Raw genomic sequence first — 23,140 nt, forward strand, 5'->3', positions numbered from 1 at the left:
GAAAGAGTGGATACTGGAAGGCATATTTTGTTGGGGGGGAGAGGTCATTAATATACTAATCTGTCATACCCTGTGATATCTGTTGACTCTTACAGAGCAGGAATTCGAATTTGTATCCTTGAATAATTAATCTTCTGGGGTATTAATAAAGGACTTTTTAATATATTGATGAAAAGATTCTTTCTGAGAAGGGGGATATTTGTGCCAAAGATTAATTTTTTGGCTTGTTTTCAAGTGAGAAAAGCAGTAAGAATCAAAGAAAGAAGGTAACTTTGACTTCAGTCTGCCTTTCTTCTTTCTAAAATTAAAAAATATTACCAGGGTAGTCTCTACATTGCAGACTAAGATTTGTAATTAAAATAAAGGCTCCCTTTAAAAAAATTACGTGGGTGCCCGTATTTAATTTCATTTGTTTGTTTTAACTAGGTTTTTTAAATTGGTAAAAGTAATAAATTTTACATTGCAAAAATTTTTAACAGTATAAAGTTATGTACAGTTGAAGTGTATCTTCCTGTCACTTCACACCTTCAAAACACTTTTCCTTAGGCAACTACAGTTTCTAGTTTATTGAGTGTCCTTCAAGAAATAGTCAGTGCATAATGCAGGTATTATGTAGATACAGATAAATGCATACATGTGCACATACACGCACTCCTCCTCTCTCCAGTTTTTGTTTTTACACAAAGGATGCCCATATTGTATATTGCTTGTCATTTTTTAGTTTTATAATGCTTAGTACAGTCAGTAACAAAAATATCTTCTCTCTTTCTTTCCTATAGTAATGTTTACATTTAGAGCTGGTATTTGTATGTACTGCCTAGTTGCTGCCCCTGCCAGATATTCTTGAAAACAACTATGCCTTGACCACATGAAGAAATAGTTGCAAATAAAATTCATTCTCCCAGAGGTCTTTCAACAGTTTACCTTAATGTCTCAATAAATGTGAAGAGAGGAAGAGATTTAATTTGGGGGGTAAGGATAGACTTTTCAAGCAGTTCTTTTAGGAATTCCTCCACTTGAGAATCCCTAATTAAAATGATAGATGCTGTTAGTGGACCTGTGTTATGCATTTGAATGATGTGGAGGTAATTACTAGTCTTATTTATACCTATCAGTTAGCTCTAGCCCTGAGTCATTGCTTCCTTTCCCACCAAATCCAGTAGCCACGAACTATATGCAGACCCAAAAAGAAGTTCATCTGTCCTTTTCCCCAATCTTAAAAAAGACTGTCACAGCTCATCTTACTAAGTAGGTCATTATTTCTGAGAGAGGAATCATCAAATTTCTTTATTAACCATCAATACTTTTTTTTTTTAAACAACTGGAAGTCTGCATTCTGGTCAGTGAGTGGAACAGACACAAATGTCTAATACTCTGTATCTGTAAATTCGACATTAAATCTCCTTGGTGGATGCTACTTTTGACAATTATGCTTTATCATCTCTTTACATCTTATGCGTTGCTTTGTTCAAATGTTGTTTTTTTGTTATATTCTCCAAACAACATCTATAAAATATTTTTTAAGAGTATCAAAGCTCTGAAACTCTAGGTACAGTATCAGGGTTATTAGTATGTAAAATAGTGCTTTTCAAACTGGGACTCTAGATAAGGTGAATTTCCTGATTCATTGGGTCTGGGGTAGGGCCCAAGATTCTGCATTTCCAGTGGATTCCTGAATGATGATGCTACTTCTGGTCCATAGACCACATCTTGAATAGCAAGGATCTAGAAAACTCATTCTTGGCTTTCAAGATTAATATGTAAGTTATAGGTTTTTTATTTCAGTTTAGGTCACTTTTTAGGAGTTTGTAGTATCTGATTTATGGCATATTTTGCATCTTAGCAACAGCCATTTTCCCTTATGCTGAAATTCCATTGTATCTCCGTATTTGTCCAGAAACCTTGAAAATTCCTGGAGTCAAATTAATTGGGAATTTATAACTTGTGAAGGAGCAGTATAAAGTCTGGCTCCAATTTATTAACTGTTTTAACTCTACAATTTTTGTGAAACTTACCTATCTCCCAAAGGCACTCTCTGCTCAAAGTTGATAGAATCTTTGCTGTATCCTGTGGAGGAAAATTTAAATCAGCCAGAGAAAAGAATAGTGTTTTTGGAGTTCCTCCCTCATGGTAATCTCATTCATAGTTTCTGTAGTAGCAAACAGGATTTATCTGCCTATTAAGTAAAAGTTGCTGGGATGAATGGATTGATTTTCATTGGTCAAATAGATAAAGTGCATTGTTTATATCATAATTTAAAACCATTCCTAACTTCAGAATGGTGCAACTGTATTCTCATGAAATCATCATCTCTTTTGGAGTGTCTGATAAGGAAGATTAATGGAGGCATCAGAAACCTGGCAAATAATAGTCATTGGTTTTTTAAGTTCTATAGGATGCTCTTACTTTCTATATTGCTTTGTGATGCTTTTCCATAGGCTTTTTTTTTCTGTTGAATGTCTTTACCACTTTCTGATTTTCAATTCAGAGTGAAGTAGGTATAACAAATGTGTTTCCTTTTTTATTTCTCCTTCAGGTGTGATGATGATCAGATGTCTAATGATAAAGAGCGGTTTGCAAGGTAATGTAGTAGAGCATCTTGGTCTGTGTTGTGGGACCAGTCAATTCAAGCATACTGAATGTTAATTTTATCTGGATGAGAGTGAAGTTCTCTTTCCAGTCTCTCTCTCCTATTTTGAAAGCTGGGAAAAGTTAGTATTATAATTATCATTTATGTTCAGATGACATGGCTTCACACTAGTGGGATCTTTTACACAGAGCTTTTCAGTGTATATGATAAATAGCTATTGCAGTGTGCTTACTGGTATCCACAGGAACAAAAACTTTATGGATTTCTTGGTTGCGTATTATTAAATGGGTCTACAGAATCTACACAGATAATGGTTTTAGTCATTTAAAAATGACATAAGTGAAATAGTTCTTGTGGAGACTGGACTTGTATCAACTAGAGCTTTGATGGAAATAAACTTAAAGCTGTTTAAATTATCTGTCAAGATGATGAAAAAATACTTTGCTTTTTATTGAATAAGTCCTTCTCAACTCAGACATTGGTTTTATTTTTAGAAAGTTCACATTATATATTATTAAGCAGTAAATTATTTTTTAAAAATAAAGTTTTCAGCCACCCCAGAAAAGTAAACAATCCATTATTTTAAAATCCAATACTTAACTGAGCATTAAGTATTTATTCTTGCTGATGCTTCTTGTCCAGGGACCATACTTTGAGAACCACTGATATAGAGGGCCAAGAAAGATCAGGCAGAGTAGTTTAAAACTATTCTCAAGCAGTAGGATGCCATCCCAGGCTTTTAATTAGAGGAATAATATGTAAAATGCTTTAGGGATATTTCTCTGGTAGCAATATATAGATTGATTATAGAGAAGGACCATAGTTAAAGAGGTAGATAAAAGGCTATTGAAATAATGAGATGGCTATAAAATCATGAGGGCCTGGGCTAGAGTGGTGGCAATGGCAGTAGAAAAGTAGGAGTGAATTTAAGAGGTTTCTGAAGAAAGAATTTATCAAAGCTAATTGAAATAGATACTTATAAAGTCTTTAGGAGATGAGTTCACCATTTCTAAAATGAGAAGTTAATCATGGATGTTTAGGGAATGGTTTTTCAAGGTGCATTAGAAAGTCAAGCCATCAGATAATAGTGGTGGTATGAGTTCCCAGTCTATAGACTGAAATTCTAAACTATGAAAATAATGACCTGAACTATTTTAGTCTTCATTATTCTGGCTTAATATGAATATTTATACATTCATACATTTCATTCAGAAATATTAAAGTAGATAAATAATTGTGGAACTGTAATAGTAGGAGCAGCAGTGATAGGAATTTTAGATATTTCAAACAACAGAACTCATTCTTTTGTTTAAGATGTAAGAAGATAATTCCTTACATGATCTACCTTGAGAATTCATTGAAAGGTCTTCAAAAGCTGAAAATGTATAAATTTTCTCTACTTTTTGAAAAATGCTTTGTAGTTAAGGAACTGTCCAGAAAAAAGTAACTCAGTTAAAATTAAATTCTAAATTACTTACTATCACTCACTTCTCTTTCTCTTTTTATTATAATAAATAAATTTTTACATGGTTCTCATTATTATGTTATTTTGTGAGTCCTGTTTTTCACTGACCATTTAATAGGAACTTTTCTATATACTGAAGGCCTTTATACTTGTCATTTTCAATAGCTAATAGTCTTACAGCCTGTTAATGTCATAGTTTTCATACAAAAAATTGAGGTTTTAAATTTTTTTTGTATTTATTTACTGATACACTAGCCCACCAACACCTTGATGTTTCTTCAGTTGCCACCCATCTTTACAGTATCTCAGTTTTTCAGAGAAACTCACTGGCAGTTCGGGGGAGGGGGAGTTGGTACTGAGGATCCAGCAGTATTGTGGCTTTATTGCAGAGAAATGGGAAAATAACTGAATAGAAATTAAGAACTATGTAGGAATAAATCAATGATAGGGGATATGCCAGAAACCTGGCTCTTAGTTTTATTTATGTAATTTCTCCAGTGAAACCTGGTTACTTATTTTGTCTCTTAGTGTGTGTGTGTGCATGCATGTGATTGTATTTGTGATCGCTTGCCATTCTTATCATTATTTGCTCTATCTTTGATTTTTTTTTTCCGTTATAGAATAGCACATGTGGATATCATTTTCTTTCCATGTTGGGAGCAGTGTGTGAGAATGGTATTCCTATATTCCCTTGGTTGGTCCTCATTCATACTCTATATACTTGGGCTCTACAGAGATTGGCAAAATGCTTTCTGTATTCGGATCATGTTAATTTACCATAAATATTGGCCTTTCTTGTCCTGTAAGTTACTTTTTCTTTATCCTAACAGGTGTCTTTGTAGAGTTACAGGCAAGGTTCCTGCCCATTTTTCAGTTTTTTCCTCATCTTTTCAACTTCCTTCCCTCCCCTCCAACTCCCCTCTCCCCCCACTTCCTCCTCTCCCTCCTGCCCCCCTCCTCCCTTCCTCATGTTTCCTTTCCTCTTTTATATCCTTTCTTTCTCTTTTTTCCCATCTTTTCTTTCTCTTTCTTCTTTCTCTCTTCTTTCTTTCTCTCTTTTTTCTCTTTCTTTTTATTTTAATTTTAGCTTAGTTCATTAATTTTATTTTTAGGTCGGATGATGAGCAGAGTTCTGCGGATAAAGAGAGACTCGCCAGGTAGGAGAACAGTGTCTTTTAGCATGATGAAGCAGAAGATGCTGCTTTCTCTATCCTTTTCCCTCCGTTCTTTTCTTCCCCTTTCTCTTTGTGTTGTTCCTTATCTGTGACAAGAGAGGACAGGATTTTTGGAAATTTGTGTGTAACATGAATTTTAGCTTCCCCTGTCAGAAAGTAGGTGCATTGAGGGAACTTTACTTGGGAATTTAATAATTTGCTATTAGTTTTATACTTTCCTCTTTATCTTACACTGTTTCACAATACAGAAAGCTTTTAGAAACAATGTAGCTGTGCCAGTTGGTACTTTAGCAGGGAAATACTTTTTTTTTTCCCCAATCAAAATATATCCATGTTTATGATTAGTTCCTGGTGTTCTGACCTCAGCATCCACACCTCTCTAGAAAACGCAGTCTTATTTTCCTATGACTTATAGTCTACTTTACTCTTGTCACAACTGGAGTGTATTGCTTTGGTGATTGAAACCTTTCTTGTAGTTTCCGAGAAAAGTTTTAGAGCCTTGATGTGACTATTGAAAAGATCAGCTTTCTGGACTTGAGTGTCGTAAATCTGTCAGATACTGGGAAGGTGGGTACTTTAAGTTTGAGAGTAGAATTTTATGTGTTGCAGGCAAAGTAACTAAATACAGATGTTTGTGGTGAGGCTTTTTGCTGTGTTGAAAGAAGGCTAAGGGTTCTTTGTGCAGACTGTTGTCTGTAACATAGGAAATACTGTGCCCAAACTTTTCTGTTTTCTGGTCTTTGATTAGGGATAATTCAGTAGGAGATAGATCATTAATGCCAACACCTGTTTTTGCTATTTCCCCTCCTCTTAGCTCTCACTTATCTTTTTCAGCTGGACCATTCAGCTGTCCATTTTACTGCCATTTCAACCCATGCCTTCTACTAACTTTTTCACTCTTCAGAAAAACTGATTTGGTGTGGTATAGTGGGAGGAGTATTGAATTGAGAATGAGAGCAGCCCTGGTAAAAGTCACTTGACCTTAGTTTGCTCTTTTCTAAAAAATAATTTTATGTTAGAGTAGTAGTTTTCTTTTTTCTTTTTTTTTTCCTTTGGTTGTTTTGTCACAAAACTTTTGTTCAAACAGAGTCCTTACGTGGAAATGGAAGTAAATTAAAGATAAAGCAACACTGCTCCAGTAGAAACAAATGGGGCATGTTGTTTGGTTCTCTCCTTAAGGTATCCCAGTGGAGGACACTGAGGAACCTACTGGGTTCTTCAGAAATCCAACTTGAAAACTACAGACTGTAACTCTTAAAAATGATACTATTCTTTCTCAATTTTGAGAACGTCAGTGTTGGAAATGTGACCTCTTTACCCTTGTGAGATGTAAATTGTCTGTTTCCCGGCTTTTCAGTATTTTCTGCCCCGCTCTACTCCTACCCCCCAATTCATTTTCTGAGATTGGGGACCTATAATGGACCTCTTGTAGATGGTATTTTGCAGTCTCTTGAGAGCACTACACCCAGTAAAGAACATAGGACTTTGTGTATTAGTGGGTCAGATAAAACTTCAAAGTCTTTCAATTCTGTCCTCTAATATAAGAGTAAGAGAGAAGAATGAAGCAACATATTATGGACCAAATATATCTGTACTATCAATTCTTGTGTCAGGTGCTGAGCAACATATTGGATTAGAAAATATTGGTCATTTCATGTTTCTGGCCTTTAAAAAGTTGGATTAGTAAATGAGGAGTCAACCAAACTGAGACTAGTTCTCCCTCAGTAATGTAAATGAGTGAATTTAACATTTTTTAATATTTTACTGTCTCCAAACATTTTTTGTTCTGAGGTCGTGGTAATTTATGTAGAATGTGAAATTTCCAGGAGCTAGAGGGAGTTGCTGGTATCTGCTTGTTCTCTGTCTGCCTTGGTAATTTCTATTCCATGCTTGCTGTGCATGAGAAATTTGACAAACTTGATTCTACTTTCTGAGACGTAAGCCCCACTAAATGTAAATACCACATTTCTCAGGAGTGCACTTGGTGTCCATGTCATTCTTCCTGCTACCACGTGGCCAGATGTGACCACCTGGATGGGGCTTTTCCTCTCTCTCTTCATGCAGGGAAAATCATAGTGAAATTGAACGGCGGCGACGAAACAAGATGACAGCCTACATCACAGAACTTTCAGACATGGTACCCACCTGTAGTGCCCTGGCTCGAAAACCAGACAAGCTAACCATCTTACGCATGGCGGTTTCTCACATGAAGTCCTTGCGGGGAACTGGCAACACATCCACTGATGGCACCTACAAGCCCTCTTTCCTCACTGATCAGGTCTCTGAGACCCACAACTCTGAGGGAATCTAGAATCTGGGTTGAATCTATTGAAAGTTTTTGGGATAAATGGTCACAACCCCAAGTAGTGCTGTATAATTGAGTTTAGGGCAAAACTGAGTATATTGCTTAAAGGACAAGAATTCGGTTCTTCAGGAAGAATTCAGACTATGGGAATATGAGTTTCTATAGAAATGGACACTTCAAAGTGTTTCTTTTGTTCACTTCCTGCCAGTAACATTTATTAGCATTGGAGCAGTGAGAAGTAGAGAAGACTGGTGAAGAATGGTAAAAGAAAGCTGATAGGTATTTTAGAACTTGACTCATGAATACAGCCTACAAGATGGAAGAACAACAGTGGAATTAAAGGAGGAGGGAATGACTAAAGGAAATCTTTGATGACAACTTTAATTTCTCTTTTATATCATCATTAAATTTTTACTGAGCAACTGCTATGTCCATGGAACTCATCTTAGGCTTCAGGGTTACAGATGATGGACAAAATCCATTTCTTATTCCTGAGGTAGCTTCCAGTTTTAGTGATAAAACTCAAACAGCACTTGTTGCTTGGGGACATGCTCTGTTACATTTGATGCACTATGAGAAATACTGAGAAGGTAGAAACATCCTGTTTTTTAGGAACTCAGTCTGAATCTGAATATGTGAGTGGCCAGATAGGAAAATGCGAACAAAGAAGAAATGCTTTTTAAAAAAAACTGTTAATTATTTATGTGGAATTAGAAAGATATATTGGAAAAACGGTTAAAGTAAATGGAATGGCCAAACCTCAGTGGGGATAGTCAGGGAAGACTTCTAGGAGTAAGGAATTCAGGTTCTATTTTGATTATTAAAAATAACACATGCTTATTGCAGAAAATTTTGAAAAATACAGAAAATATGAGGAAGAATAAAGTTTACCTGTAATCCTATCATTTTAATCAAAGGATTAGAAAGAAGGAAGGAATATGTTTTGGGAGAAAGGAATAAGAACAATTTCCAGGTAGGGTGGTCTATATGAAAGTACATATAGCACAGATTTTAAAGATATATGTGTTGATATAGTAATCAACTTGCACCAATACTACATTTGCAGATACTAATTCACCTCCATTTACACACCTTTTGTGGACAATGAGGCAATGTGCTATGAAACATACAAAGTAGAATAAGAGAAAGTCACTGGTGGAAACAGACATGTAAATAAATAAATCATAATATAAACCCAGAATGAGTTCTATAATAGAGGTGCAGTAGTAAATTGAAGTGCAGATATGAGCAAAAACAAAAAGACATGAGAGTGATTGGTTTATTCAAGGAAAGTGAAGTTAGGTTAGTATGCTTTGAGAGATGATAATAGGAAGGTAGGCTGAGACCTAATGGTAGAATGTTTAGGGGTTATGTTAAAGAATTTAGATTTTCATTTGTCAGCAGAGGGGAGCCATCAAAAATTTATAAGTAGATCTGGTTGCATTTTAAGGATGGATTGGAGAGAGTGAAAGCAGGGAGAACACTTCGTTACTCTTGGTGTAAGATGACTAGGACAGTGAATAGTATTGAAAAGTGGTACTGATAAAACTGAATTGTCACTGGAATGTGAGGGTGAGGCAGAGTAGTTAGATTTTGAGGTTTCTAGCCTGGGAAGAAGGTGATACTGTTAACCAAGAAAGGTAGCACTTAGAAGAGCATAGAGGTTTAGTTTTTGGAGGGGGAAATAATAAATGAAGTTTTGAGATACTGAAATTGAGTTTCTGATAGAGTATCTATTTGGAAATGTTCAGCAACACTTGGAATTCAGGTTTGCTGAAAGCTCAAGAGAAAAAAATTAGGCAAGTCTAAGTATGTAGACTTGGGTATCATTTCTTAGCAGGGAGATGATTGCCCCCAAAGAGAATATGGTGTGAATAAAGAAGAGGTTCTAAGATAGAACCTTGGAAAATACCTACATTGAAGACTTAAACAAAGGAAAGGGAACCTGAAGCAGAGAAAGATCATTTAGAAAGGAAGCACAAGTTGGAATGCAGTAGCATAGAGGCTAGGGGAAGATAAAATTTAAGGGATAGAATGGACAACATTGAAGATTCTGCAGAGGCTGAGTAAAATGATGACAACAAAGGAAAGGGGACTTGAATTGGCAATTAGGAGGATATTAGTAACCTCCTAAATAAGTATTAAGACTATTTTAGAGTCAACATTGAGAAACAAATGAAAGATTAGAGAATAGAGGCAGTGAATATAACGTTACTCTTTTTTTTTTAAATGCAATTTTTTAAGTGTTTTTTTTTTTATTAGAGCAGTTGTAGGGTTACAGAAAAATCATACAGAATATTCAGTTCCCATATACCCTCCCCCCCTAGTTTTCCTCATTTATTAACATTTATTATAACATTTTATATTAGTGTGGTACCTTGATTACAATTAATGTACCAATTTTATTATAATTAGATTATTAACTACAGTCCATAGTTCACATTAGGGTTCACTTGTTTTTTAATGCAATTTTATTGAGATATATTCACATACCATACAATCATCCAAAGTGTTCAAGCAATTGTTCACAGTATCATTATATAGTTGTACATTCATTGCCACAAATTTTGAACATTTTCACCACAATTTTTGAACACTTTCATTATTCCAAAAAATAAAAATAAGAATAAGAATAAAAGTAAAAAAGAACACCCAAAACATTTCATATCCCTTCTCCCCCCATTATTGATTTACTTTTTGTCCCCATTTTTCTACTCTCTGTTCGTACACTGGATAGAAGGAGTGTGAGCCACAAGATTTTCACAATCACATGGTCACACTGTATAAGCTATATAGTATAACATTACTCTTAGTATAAGCTTGGCGCTGAAGACGAGAGACGAGTTGGGCAAAGTCGAGGGAAGATTTGTATAGAATTGAGGAAACTTGATCATGTTTGTAGGCCTGAGGGGAAAGAGAAAGTAGGAAAATTTGTAGAGCAAGATCCTAAAAAGAAACTAGAGGGGGTAAGATCAGGAACTCAATTATTGTTAGCGGTAATGCTTTTTATTCCATACATCTTGAATCCTAAGATAAGAGTAAGAGGCAGATAGTGACATAGAGAGAGTGAGGAAATATTACTGGAAGAACTGTCTTGTTATTGAAGGTAATTACATTTAAGATGCAAGCTTGTGGCTGTGGGTCAGGTATGATGCTCCCAGGAGACCAGCAGTTGTTATGGAGAGATAATATGGCCTGAAGTGTTCAATTTCTTCCCTGAATAGAAATACTTGGTCTCTCAGAGTTCAGTATTAACTTTTATTTCTTTTCCTTGGGCAGGAATTGAAACACTTGATCTTGGAGGCAGCAGATGGCTTTTTGTTTATTGTTTCATGTGAGACAGGCCGGGTGGTATATGTCTCTGACTCCGTGACCCCTGTATTGAACCAGCCGCAGTCTGAATGGTTTGGCAGCACGCTTTATGATCAGGTGCACCCAGATGATGTGGACAAACTTCGTGAGCAGCTTTCAACTTCTGAAAACGCCCTGACAGGTTAGAGTTATGGAAGTAATAAGAAATGAATGGAAAGTCAAGCAGAAGAGGTGTTTTAGCTTAACTTGGTTTGTTGAATCTCTCAAGGCATCTAAAATTTTCTCCTTTAATGAATTTAATCAGCTCTTTTTATCCACATGTAGGTTTTCTAGTTTGTGGCTCATCCTTAGAAAATGTTTCAATAGTGACAATGCTCATATGCAAGCTTCTTTTTATCTTACTATTAGTGTAAATAGTAAAACAGTGAAAGGTTAAACCTGCAACAATGTTTTTTAAAAACATTCTAAATGAATTAAATCGTCCATCCTTCCATCTCATTTGTATGGGTATTTTTTCTACCCGTTTGTTTTTGGTTTTGTGCTAACATCTATGAAAATAGATTTTTATTTTAGAAAGGGGTGGTTATTCAGTGTATACGTTTTTTTGTTTTTTTTGTTTTTTTGTTTTGTGTCTGTACCATTTTTCTGGCTTCCTCGTTTGCTTTTTTTCTCCTTATTTTAGTGCTAGTCAACCCTTTTGCCAGTTTGGCTAGAGGAATCAAGTCACGTCTGCTCCTAAGCAACTCAGAGAAAAGTTTAAAGTGGAAGTAGATCAAAACTGATAGTTAAAATAAAATGCAGGAAATTCCAATATGGTCATGTTAGTGTTGGCATTTAGTTTTCCCCTGTTTTTTGTTTTTATGGATTTCAGTTTTCTAATTTTTCCTTTTCTCAAAAGTTGCCCTTGGTTTCTTTGTAATAAAGGAAGAAGCACTGTTGACTTGAGACAGATGTGTATTTCCATAGCATATTAAATTATTTGTTTTTAAACTAGTGACATTTACTCAGTGTGTGTGTCCCTGTGTCTCTGTGTATGTGTGTGTATATAATCAAGTACAGGAATATAGCCTTGCCTCTTGCTTGCCAGCACTCCTCCCCACTCCTCTCTATCCTTGTGTGAGGCTATTTTCAGTGCTACCTTTTGAGCTTAAGAGTGAGATTCATTGATGGGAATTGAGATATTTTAGGCTTGAAAAAAATATCCATGCCGTTCTTGAACTATTCTGTTACAAGCCAGGAGACTGGAGGGCATGAATATAGGATCCTTACTCCTCTTTGTCTTTAGTATATCCATTCCTCCCTGCAGAATGTTCTGCACACTGCTCTTTACTTTTTTCTTCAGGACGTATCCTGGATCTGAAGACTGGAACAGTGAAAAAGGAAGGCCAGCAGTCTTCCATGAGGATGTGTATGGGCTCAAGGAGATCATTTATTTGTCGTATGAGGTGGGTGTTGAGCTGAGTTTTGTGATTTGACATAAGAAGAACCAAGAGCTGGGTATAGGGTTTGATTTCTGGTCAGAGGAGTTAAAATTTTAAATTTAAGCTCCAGTTGGACTAAATTTAACTCTGAAGACCCAGATGGGTTGTAACAGAATAAAGTGATTGGCAAGGGAATTAACTTGTAGCTCCTCTTATGCCAGACACTGTGGTAGGTACTTTCTGTCTCTTATTTCATTTCATCCCCACAACTGCCCTATAAGGTAGTGTTCATGATTACCATTTTGATGATGAAAAAACAGACTGAAAAAATTAACTTCTCAAGATTACATAGATAGTGTCTGATGCAGGATTTTATTTTTATCCATATTAGTCTACCTCCAAAACCTATATTTTTCCCATTACGTCATGAGGCAGCATCCATATTCTCAGGCCATTTCTGTATTTTTTTTGTTGTTGTTAGACATTTGAGATCTCCTTATATCTTTTAATCAGTATTAAGTGCTTATTAATTATATACTATGTGTTTTAGCATTCTCAAGAAAAGATGATGGTCCTTTCTACACAGGTAGAAAAAAATATTCTCTTAAAGTCACCAAGTAAGTGCAGGTTGTATAATGGAAATTGAGTACATTGTTCTGAAAGGATGCTTCTTAGAAATGATGGGAAGGATATTAGGAAAGTTTTCCTGGGAGAGGTACCAAATTGAATATTATGTGGTTTACTGGTTTAGAATAGGCTTTGGACTCAGACTACTGGATTTGAATTTTAGCTTTGCCATTTACTATCTTTGAGATTTTGGGCAAATTACATGACTACTCTGTGCTTTGGTTTCATTACCTAAAATTGCAGGTAATGTTAATATTGTCTTCAAAGTTGTTATGAGGATTGGATGAATTAATATATTTAAAATGCTTAGAATAGTGCAGGGCACATATTAAACTGTATAAGTTTTATTAACTATCATTTTAAAGATGAGAGGGAAAGCAAAGAGGTTGGGAGAGAGTGTCCCAATATGTGGGTATGGCTAATGCAAAGATGTAGGCTGGAACAAGATACATAGTAGTGAAATGTAGCAAATAGATCAGGTTGTGATTAATATAGAATAGGCATCAGCAAACCATGGCCCTTTATTTGTAATAAAGGTTTCTTTTTAATTTTTTTTAACAAATTTTTATTTTAGTAACATATATACAACCTAAAATTTCATTTCTCCCTTTAACCACATTCAGATATGTAATTTAGTGGTGTTAATTATATTCACAGTGTTGTGCAACCATCCATTACCACGTTTTCCATCACCCTTGCAGAAATTATGTACCAATTAAGCTTTAACTCCCTCTTCCCAAGCCCTCCCCAACTCCTTGTTAACCTGTATTCTAGTTTCTGGCTGTACATATTATTTCGTATCAGGGAGCATGTACAATATTTCTTTTTGTGTCTGGCATATTTCATTCAACATGATGTCTTCAGGGTTCATCCATGTTGTTGAATGTAACAGAACCTTGTTCCTTTTCACAGCTGCATAATATTCCATTGTATGTGTATACCACATTTTGTTTATCCATTCATCTGTTGATGGATACTTGGGTTGCTTCTGTGTTTTGGCAGTTGTGAATAATGCCATTATTAACTTGGATGTACAAATATCTGTTTGAGTGCCTGCTTTCAGTTCTTTTGAGTATAGACAGACCTAGATGAGGGATTGCCAGGTCATACGGTAATTCTGTACTTCTGAGGAACTGCCAAACTGTCTTCCACAACAGCTGCACTATTTTCATTCCCACCAACAATTGAATGAGTGTTTCTGTTTCTCTACATCCTGTAAGAAAGTTTTATTGGAACATAACCATGCCCATTTGTTTATGTATTATCTATGACTGCTTTTATGCTATAATGGCAGAGTTAAATAGTTGCAACAGAGAGTATATGGACCACAAAACTGAAAATATTTACTAACTGGCCCCTAACAGAAAAGTTTGCTAACCCCTGATGTAAAGAATCTTTGTATTTGAAGGCCATATAGGACATTTTGACTTCAAATACTAGTTCAGTTATAAATCTTAGAAATACCAAACCTGACTTATGTTTATCCTTGCTTTTTAGGAGCATTGTTACTTTCTTTATCTAATTGTGTCCAGAGCCTGTATTTGGCTGTTACTAATGGAAAATTCTTTGATTATGCAGCCTAGATGCCTTTAATTTTTCTGTTCATTGAAACAGGTGTGGTAATAGCTCTGTGGATGCAGTCTCCATGAATAGACTGAGCTTTGTGAGGAACAGATGCAGGTGAGGTCCTAAGCAGTGAAAACCAAAGGGATGGCCAAGTACCTGTAGAGATCATCACTTTTTCTACCTATCTTACTGTGGTCCTTCATTCAGTTTCACCCTACCCTCACCCCTCACTCTCCAGTTACTTTTTTTCTCCTGCAATATTTTCCTGAACTTCTAAAGCTTCTCTTGCTCATCCTCTTTAAGGAAATTGCCCTTTATACTTTATCTACTGACCTTCTGCTATAGTATCTTTTAGTTTCTTTGCTTTGGCAAGGGTCAGAAATATGGTAGTCATTTTTGGGTGGGAAAGGCCCAAGCATTGGTTATCCTGTCTTCTAAAACACCCAAGGACCTTTAAAAGCTTTACTGCACAGAGTTTTCTCCTGATGCCTGTGATTCTTTTAGGAATGGACTTGGCTCTGTGAAGGATGGAGAACCTCACTTTGTGGTGGTCCACTGCACGGGCTACATCAAGGCCTGGCCTCCAGCAGGTAGGAAAGTTGGATAATGATTTCTCCCTTGGTGCAGCAGACTCCTCACAGAGTTGAAGAAAGTTAGCTAACATTTATTATATACCTGGTATGTGAAATGTACTTTCGGTATAAGCTGTAAGAGCTTATGAAAGAAAAAGCAGATTCCTTCTCTTTCCCTGTGGAGTCTGTATTCCAGCTGGGGAGATGGATTACTCAGACTTGAAAATGGCTCTATATTGGCTGTGATGTAAAATACACATTTTTAATGTGAAATTCATAATATGTGGAATGCCTATGTTTGAAGCAGTTAATGTGCAAAGAAATAGTTGGCAATGAATACAGTTGATTTGGAAAAGCTTTCTAAAGTAGGTACAAGACTTTGAGGGAGAAGGGGAAATGGCTTGAATGTAATACCTTTTAAAAGAATATTCTCTGCAAAGGCTCTAAGTCAGGCTATGAGCAGATTAGCTTTACTAGAACATCAAGTCAAACAGGGAAGGTAAAAAAGTGGTTAGGGTGCATGGATCAGCTTTTTAAACTGGCGTATCACAGTTTCCAAATCTTAGGAACTTTCTTACCTGCTGGATGGTTATGATTGAGAAGTGGGGGTTGTGCAGAGACAAACAGTTAGAAGCTAAGAGAAAAGAGAGGCAAGGTGGTACATTTTGGAAGAGATTAAGGTTTGGATTTGAAAAGACCTGGGTATGATCTCTGGCTATGTCATTTACTAGCTGTATAACCTAGGGTAAGTTGCTTGGCCTTTATAAAACCTCAGTTTCCCTATCATATATTTTGAAGATAATACATCCCATATAGGCTTATTGTGATGATTAGATTTAATGTAAAGAAATCATCTAGATCATTGCCCGGCATGTGATACGCACCTAATAAATGGTAGTAATGTAAATAAGAAAAAAATAATTTTAAGTTGAACTTTTTAGTCTTATATTGCTATATAAACCTGAGTTCTGTGTAGTCTTTCATGCTTCTGTATAGCCCGCAAGGAAGAACCTTTATAGCTGGCTAAAAAGCAGATAACTAAGCAAAGAGTGTGGGGAAAATGCAAAATGCAGCCTTATTCCCTTTCCACATGAAACAATGGCCAAAGGAAAAAAGGCTACTCCTCTCTTTTCCAGGGGCCATAAATTACTATTTTACTATTTTTATTTGGTATACTTCATTTTTGGTTGTTTGCTTATTTTAAAAGTCACAGATTGGGCAAGACATATGTTCTCTGCCTATGATAGGGTCACAGAATGCCTGCCTTCATATGTGTTTGGTTTGGCCAGCATAGTTTTTTAGAATACCTTGGATGGGAGTCTGTTCTCCACTTTACTGCAATTAATGGTAAGATATTTGGTAAAAATGCCTAAATGTATGTTAAACCTTTACCTGCCTGAGTTTTGAAGGCACTGGAGTTTGAGATCCCTTTTAAACCTTTTAACCTTACCTTTCTGAAGGTGTCTCCCTCCCAGATGATGATCCAGAGGCTGGCCAGGGGAGCAAGTTTTGCTTAGTGGCCATTGGCAGACTACAGGCAAGTATGATGAATTTTTCATATGTACATCCCCTTTCAACAAGAAGAAATGTTCCTTAGGACTTGTTCACATTAGTTTTCTTTTAACTTCTCATGTAGCCTCTGACTACAAATGAAGAATTCCATAAAACTCCCAAAATTTAAAGGAACATGGATTCACAGTAAATATTGCTTCTCTTGGATTTAGCAAAAGCTGAAGAGTATGAGAAAGGGAGGGAGATTTTTTTCCACTTTATCTTTCTTATTTTTAGCTTTATAACACTGTTTTCCATTTCCAACTGTTCCCTTTACTCCTATATAAGAGAAATGAGATCCTTTCCATTTATTCTTCTTATAAAAATAGATAAATTTCTTAGTTACTTAGGACCATAGTGTTCCAATCTGAATAATGATTGAACATAGTGTTCCAATTTGAATAATGAACATAATATTCATTATCCCTATTGGAAATAGGATCAAAGAGATGATCCTATTTTATCAGTTGGTAAATTTATTCTCAGCTTCCTACCAAGGCTAGCATCCCATCTAGAGAAATATGGCTTGTGAAACCAAGTAGGTGAGCTTTTGGATTGAATTTTTTTGTTTGTTTATTTGTTTTGTTTGTTTTTGTTTTACTAACTTGGTAAAGAGTACATATGTGGGAGTGTAGCTAGGAATAGGCTTCATGCCCTCTCTGATTGTGATTGTCATTTTTTCCTTTCTGGATGAGATGTGAAAGTTTAGAAATTCCTAAAACCAGGAGACTCATGTCTTTGCAAATGGCCATGAGGAGCTGGGAAATACATCTGTAAAGAATGGTATTTTTTTAAATCTCATTTTCATCTCTTAATTCACAGGTAACCAGTTCTCCCAGTTGTGCAGACATGAATAACATTTGTCAACCAACAGAGTTCATCTCTCGACACAACATTGAGGGAATCTTCACTTTCGTGGATCACCGCTGTGTGGCTACTGTTGGCTACCAGCCCCAGGTGAGGATCTGGAGCTATTATGTCACTGATAATTAGGACTATGTTTTCCCTTGGCTGTGTTGATACTACCCACAGATAACCAAAACATCTCAGCCCCAGCTCAGAAAAAGAGATGATCCTGTTTTATCAGTTGGTAAATACATTGTCAGCTTCCTTCCAAGGCTAGCATCCCAACTAGAGAAGTGTGGCTTGTGAAACCAAGTTGGAGCAGCAGATATGAATATATGTTTATTTAGTCTTTTTTATATTCACAGGCAATAATGATGCAAGAATATTCATTTTAATTAGTTTTATGGTATGGCTACTTTTAGATAATCCATGGAATTACCTGAATGAGCAGTAATGCATGAAATATGCAAATTTAGCACCTGTTATTATAATTTTATTTAGATTTCTCATTCAGCAGGCCTTTTCACTGTACCTCAGTTGAGAAATAAGTTGTTATATAAACTTTCAAAACTGTAGAGGCCAGGAGGGATTTCTTACTATGACCGTGTAAAGAGATCAGAGAAAAAGAGGTTTTAAAAAGAGAAGAACAAAGTTGGAGAATTTACACTACTTGATTTAACACTTACTATGAAATTCTTGTTATCAAGACAGTGTGGTTGTTGTAAGGATAGATATATAGATCAGAATCTAGTCTCACACTTACGGTCAACTGAATTTTGGCAAGACAATTCAGTGGGGAAAAGAAGTCTTTCCAACAAATGGTGATGGAACTATTGGATATCCATATGCAGAAGAAATGAACTTAGATCCTTACCTCACACCATACACATCAGAGATGTAAATGTTTGGCAAAAGTTGTTTATATGACACTAAAAGTATGGTTCATAAAATAGGAAAATCAGTAAATTGATTTCATCAGAATTAAAATTTTCCCTCTCCAAAGAATAGCATTAAGAAAATGAAAAGACCAGCCACAAACAGGGAGAAAACACTTGCAAACCATATATCTGAAAAGGGACTTATATCCAGAATCTATAAAAACTGTCACTACTCATTTAAGTCAAACAACCAGTTAAAAAGGGCAAATGATTTGAATAGACATTTCATCAAAGAAGAACTATGGAATGGCTAATGAGCACATGAAAAGGTGCTCAACATCATTAGTCATTAAGAAAGCACAAATTAAAACCATAATGATTGATAAATGAGACAATATGGATGAACTTTGAAGACATCATGTTGAGTGAAGTAAGTCAGATACAAAAGGAGAAATATTGTATGATCTCACTGATAGGAAATAATTAGAATAAGCAAATTCATAGAGTCAGAAACAAGAATATAGGTTACCAGGGACCGGGGTGGGGGGTAGAGAATAGGGAGTTAATGCTTAAATTGTTCGGAGTCTCTATTTGGAGTGAAGGAAAATTTTTGGTGATAGGTGGTGGTAGCACAACGTTGTGAATGTAATTAACAACACTGAATTGTATATTTGAATGTGGTTAAAAGGGAAAATTTAGGCTGTATATATATCAATAGAATAAAAATTAAATTAAAAAAGAAAAGCCATAGGACTGTACAACACAAATAGGGTACCCTAATATAAACCATGGACTATAGTTAATAATACAATTCTGATAATAGTCTTTCCTCAGTTGTATCAAACATACTACACATATGCAAGGTATTAATAATTGGGGGGTATATGGGAACATTTTTCTGCTTGATATTTCTATAAACCTACAACTTCATGAATTAAAATGCCATATATCCACCAGAATGGCTATAGTCAGAAAGACTAATGGTATCAAGTGTTGGTGAGAATGTGAGAAACTAGAACCCTCATATGTTGCTAGCAGACATGTAGAATGGTACAGCCACTTTGGAAAAATATGCTGGCAGTTTCTTAAAGTTAACACTTACCTTACAACCTAGCGATTCCACTCCTGAGTATCTACCAAGAGAAATGAAAAAAATGTGTTCATACACAGATTTGTAAACACATATTCATAGCAGTATTATTTATAATATCTAGAAAGTGAAAAGAATCTAAATATCCATCAACCAGTGAATGGATATGTAAACTCTTGTATATTCATGTTAGAAAGCTGCTGACTCCATCAACTAATGAATGGATAAACAAAATGTGGTATATGCATATGATGGAATATATTCAACTGTAAGGAGTGAAGTCCTGATGCGTGCAACAACATGGATGAACCTTGAGACTCTTATGTTGAGTGAAATAAGTCAGACACAGAAGGATAAAAATGTATGATCTCACTAATATGAACTAATTATAATAAGCAAACTCACAGTGTTAAAATCTAGAATATAGGTTACCAAGAGATAGAATGAGGTTAGAGAATTGGGAGCTGACACTTAATTTGTGCAGAATTTTTAATTAAGTTAATTGATTGTAAATGTTTGGATATGGATAGAGGTGATGGTAGCACATTATTATGAATGTAATTATCAGCAGTGAATATATGTGTGATTGTGATTGAAAGGGGGAAGTTTAGGGTCGTGTATATCACTAGAAGGAAAACTAAAGGATAAAACATGGGACTGTGGAAACCAGTGAACCCAGTTGTGGACCATGACTGTGGTTAGTAGTATAAATATAACTAGCTTCATAAACTAGTACAAATGTATGTCACTATTACCAGGTGTTAATAATAGTGTGATATATGGGTTGAAATACACCTAATGCAAACTAGGAACTATAATTAACAATAATATTTTAATAGTGTTTCATCAGTTGTAACAAAGTTACTATACCAATGCTAAGTGTTAATAATAGAGGGGTATAAGAGTTATGGGGCTTTTCTTTTTGGAGTGATGAAAATGTTCTCAAATTGATTGGTGATGAATGTACAACTCTCTGATTATACTGTGAGCCATTGACTGAACACTGAATGGATTGTATAGTGTGTAACTATATCTCAATAAAACTGCTTTTAAAAAATACTGCTGATCAGTAAAAAGGAACAAAGTACTAATATGTGCAACAACATAGATAGATGAACCTCAAAAATACTATGCTGAGTGAAAGAAGCAAGACACAAACGGTATGTATTTTATGATTCTGTTTAAATGAAATTTTTAGAAAAGGTAAAACTGAAGAGGCAGAAAGCCAATCAATGGTTGTTTGGAAGGTGGGAACACGGACTGACTCTAAATGGGCATGAGGGAACTTTCTGGGGTGATGACGTAGTCTAAAACTGGATTATGGTCTTGGTTACATGGCTGTATACATTTATGAGAAATCATGAAATTGTACATTTAGAATGGGTGAATTGTATGTAAATTATACCTCAAATCTGTAAAAAGATGTAGTTAAAATAAACGTGCAGTATTCTGAAAAAGAAAAAAATCTGTAGAAGCCAGCTGCTTAGCAGATGTCATCTTCTTTTGTTTCTCTGTGGGTGTTTTTTTTTTTCTCTACCCTTATCTTAAAATCTTAGGATAAAGATGGGAGGAATAAAATCCAGTCTCCAACTGATAGTCCAGGAAAGTTAGATGGCTATAAAAGTGTAGTATCTTACTCTTCTTTCTCCCTTCTAGGAGCTCTTAGGAAAGAATATTGTGGAATTCTGCCATCCTGAAGATCAGCAGCTTCTAAGAGATAGCTTCCAACAGGTAATTTTTTTCTTGGTTTGGGTCTGAATAAATATTTTTGTCTTTTTCTCATATTCATTTCACAAGTATTTATTGACCTTTGATTGAACATTGAAAGACACTACAGTTTTACATACTTTAGTACTTACCCTATTATTTTTAAGGAACAGCAAACCATCAATACTTTGAAACTCTGGATAATATCCAAGGTTTATCTGCTTGTCTTTGGAATCTAATATTTAGAGGCTATTCACTCTGTTGTATACAACTAGCTGTATCCAGGGGGCTGCTTTAAAGTATTTTAAATATTTCTAGGCTTCCACTAACTGGTGGCTGGTAGAAGAAAAATTGATTTCAGGGACCTCTTTTATAGAAGTGAGAGTTGATTCTTAATTGTAAGTTACTCTTAATTGTAACTTTCAGGCCCTAGCTCCTAAAAGTATCTGGTGATTTAGTTTTAAAATAGACGGCTTTCAGTAGCCGCTCTTGCTTTATATTAGACCAATTAACCTTTTTAATCCTCAGTGGTGTCCTCCTGATACAACAGATATAATAATAGTATATAATTCAGAAGTTTGTTGGAAAGATTAAATAAGATAATGCTTAATGAAGCACATACTCCAGAGCTTGATACATATTAATTACAAAATAAATGTTAGCTGCTAAAATTATTGTTGTTTTAGTCTTAGGAAGGGATAGTCAAAAGATTATTTTCTATTCTATGAGCCTAGAAACTAAAATAATATAAAATTATTAAAAGAAAAGCAAAATAAAACTAAAGCCAACTTAGTTTTATTTATAGAAACTTCTGTGGATATGTAAAAACAGAAATTCTCTCATTTTGGAGAAACAGGATTGAAGAGCAACATGCAAGCTATTTTCAGGTCATTAAACTTATAAATTACCAGTGTAGACTTGTAAAACTAGCTCAACGTATCTTTAAGGGACTTTTGTGGGGGAAATATAGTCTTCTTCTGGAAATAATTGTTATTCCTCTTTGGCTTTGACTAGTGGTCAGATAGCTTGGGACTGTAGGGAAGGAATGTGCTAAATATATCTTGTCTTTCTTTCGTCACTTAGTTTTCACTTCTTATGTTTTGTTAGTCACATTGAAGGAGACTGGTGCTTCAAGGACAGTGAGACAAAAGTCTTAGGGTTGTAGAAATGGAATTAAAAATTTTTTTTCTAAAGAAAATTTCTGTAAGTTTTACTGATGGCATGAAAACTTTTTCAGGTGGTGAAGTTAAAAGGCCAGGTGCTGTCTGTCATGTTTCGGTTCCGGTCTAAGAACCGAGAATGGCTCTGGATGAGAACCAGCTCCTTTACTTTCCAGAACCCTTACTCAGATGAAATTGAGTACATCATCTGTACCAACACCAGTGTGAAGTATGTACCAAGAAGGCCTTTTCCAGTGTTGGGATTTCTTATGGGCCAATTCTGCTTAGCCTTATCAAGCTATCCCCTTCTTCCACCTTTCCAGTATTAAACTTTAATTAGTTTGAAGTTCCTCAACTTTTAACTTCTTACAAGATTTGGGGTAGTTGAACCAAGTAGAATGAGCTTTTAACAATAGTTTGGGGACTAAGTTCAGAGATATGAAGAGCTTATATTTCAGTTTTATGTATCAACCCTTTCTAGAAAGAATTTTGTTTTTATGTACCACTTTTTTATTGCTCATTCTGGAAGGATTTTCTAGAGCAAGGATCTGCAAACTTTCTGCAAAGGGCCAGACTGAATACTTTAGGCTTTGTGGGCCTGGCCATGTGGACTCTATTGACTCTATTGCAACTATTCAGTTCTTCTGCTGTCATATAAATATAGTCATAGACAAATCAAAATGAAGACATGGCTATGTTCCAATAAACCTTTATTTACGAAAACAAGCCATGGGTTGATTTGGGAATGGGCCAGAGTTTACCAGTCCCAGCTTTAGAGTATACCTACATCTCTCATGAGTTTTTGTTCCCTTCTTCCATTATTCTTTTGAGCTTTCTTTCTCAGCTTACATTTTTTTTTTAACAGACTTACTGAG

The 23,140-nt window shown here is 35.4% G+C and overlaps 1 protein-coding gene across 9 annotated transcripts in view; it reads left to right on the forward strand.

Annotated features, from left to right (window-relative positions):
- Positions 1 to 23,140, forward strand: part of ARNT (aryl hydrocarbon receptor nuclear translocator) — a 95,534-nt gene that overhangs the window by 54,992 nt on the left and 17,402 nt on the right. For 5 of the 9 annotated variants that reach the window (XM_037826059.1, XM_037826061.1, XM_037826058.1 and 2 more), the window contains exons 4-14: positions 2,537 to 2,581; positions 5,168 to 5,212; positions 7,295 to 7,508; positions 10,815 to 11,028; positions 12,190 to 12,292; positions 14,510 to 14,575; positions 14,966 to 15,051; positions 16,494 to 16,570; positions 17,407 to 17,541; positions 21,055 to 21,129; positions 22,343 to 22,494. In XM_037826059.1, coding sequence (XP_037681987.1) covers positions 2,537 to 2,581; positions 5,168 to 5,212; positions 7,295 to 7,508; positions 10,815 to 11,028; positions 12,190 to 12,292; positions 14,510 to 14,575; positions 14,966 to 15,051; positions 16,494 to 16,570; positions 17,407 to 17,541; positions 21,055 to 21,129; positions 22,343 to 22,494 — 1,212 coding nt within the window. The remainder of the gene's footprint in view (positions 1 to 2,536; positions 2,582 to 5,167; positions 5,213 to 7,294; positions 7,509 to 10,814; positions 11,029 to 12,189; positions 12,293 to 14,509; positions 14,576 to 14,965; positions 15,052 to 16,493; positions 16,571 to 17,406; positions 17,542 to 21,054; positions 21,130 to 22,342; positions 22,495 to 23,140) is intronic. The other 4 variants (XM_037826066.1, XM_037826060.1, XM_037826064.1 and 1 more) reach the window with 1 other exon arrangement.

Source organism: Choloepus didactylus, chromosome 2 (assembly GCF_015220235.1).
Source record: "Choloepus didactylus isolate mChoDid1 chromosome 2, mChoDid1.pri, whole genome shotgun sequence".
Lineage (NCBI taxonomy): Eukaryota > Metazoa > Chordata > Mammalia > Pilosa > Megalonychidae > Choloepus > Choloepus didactylus.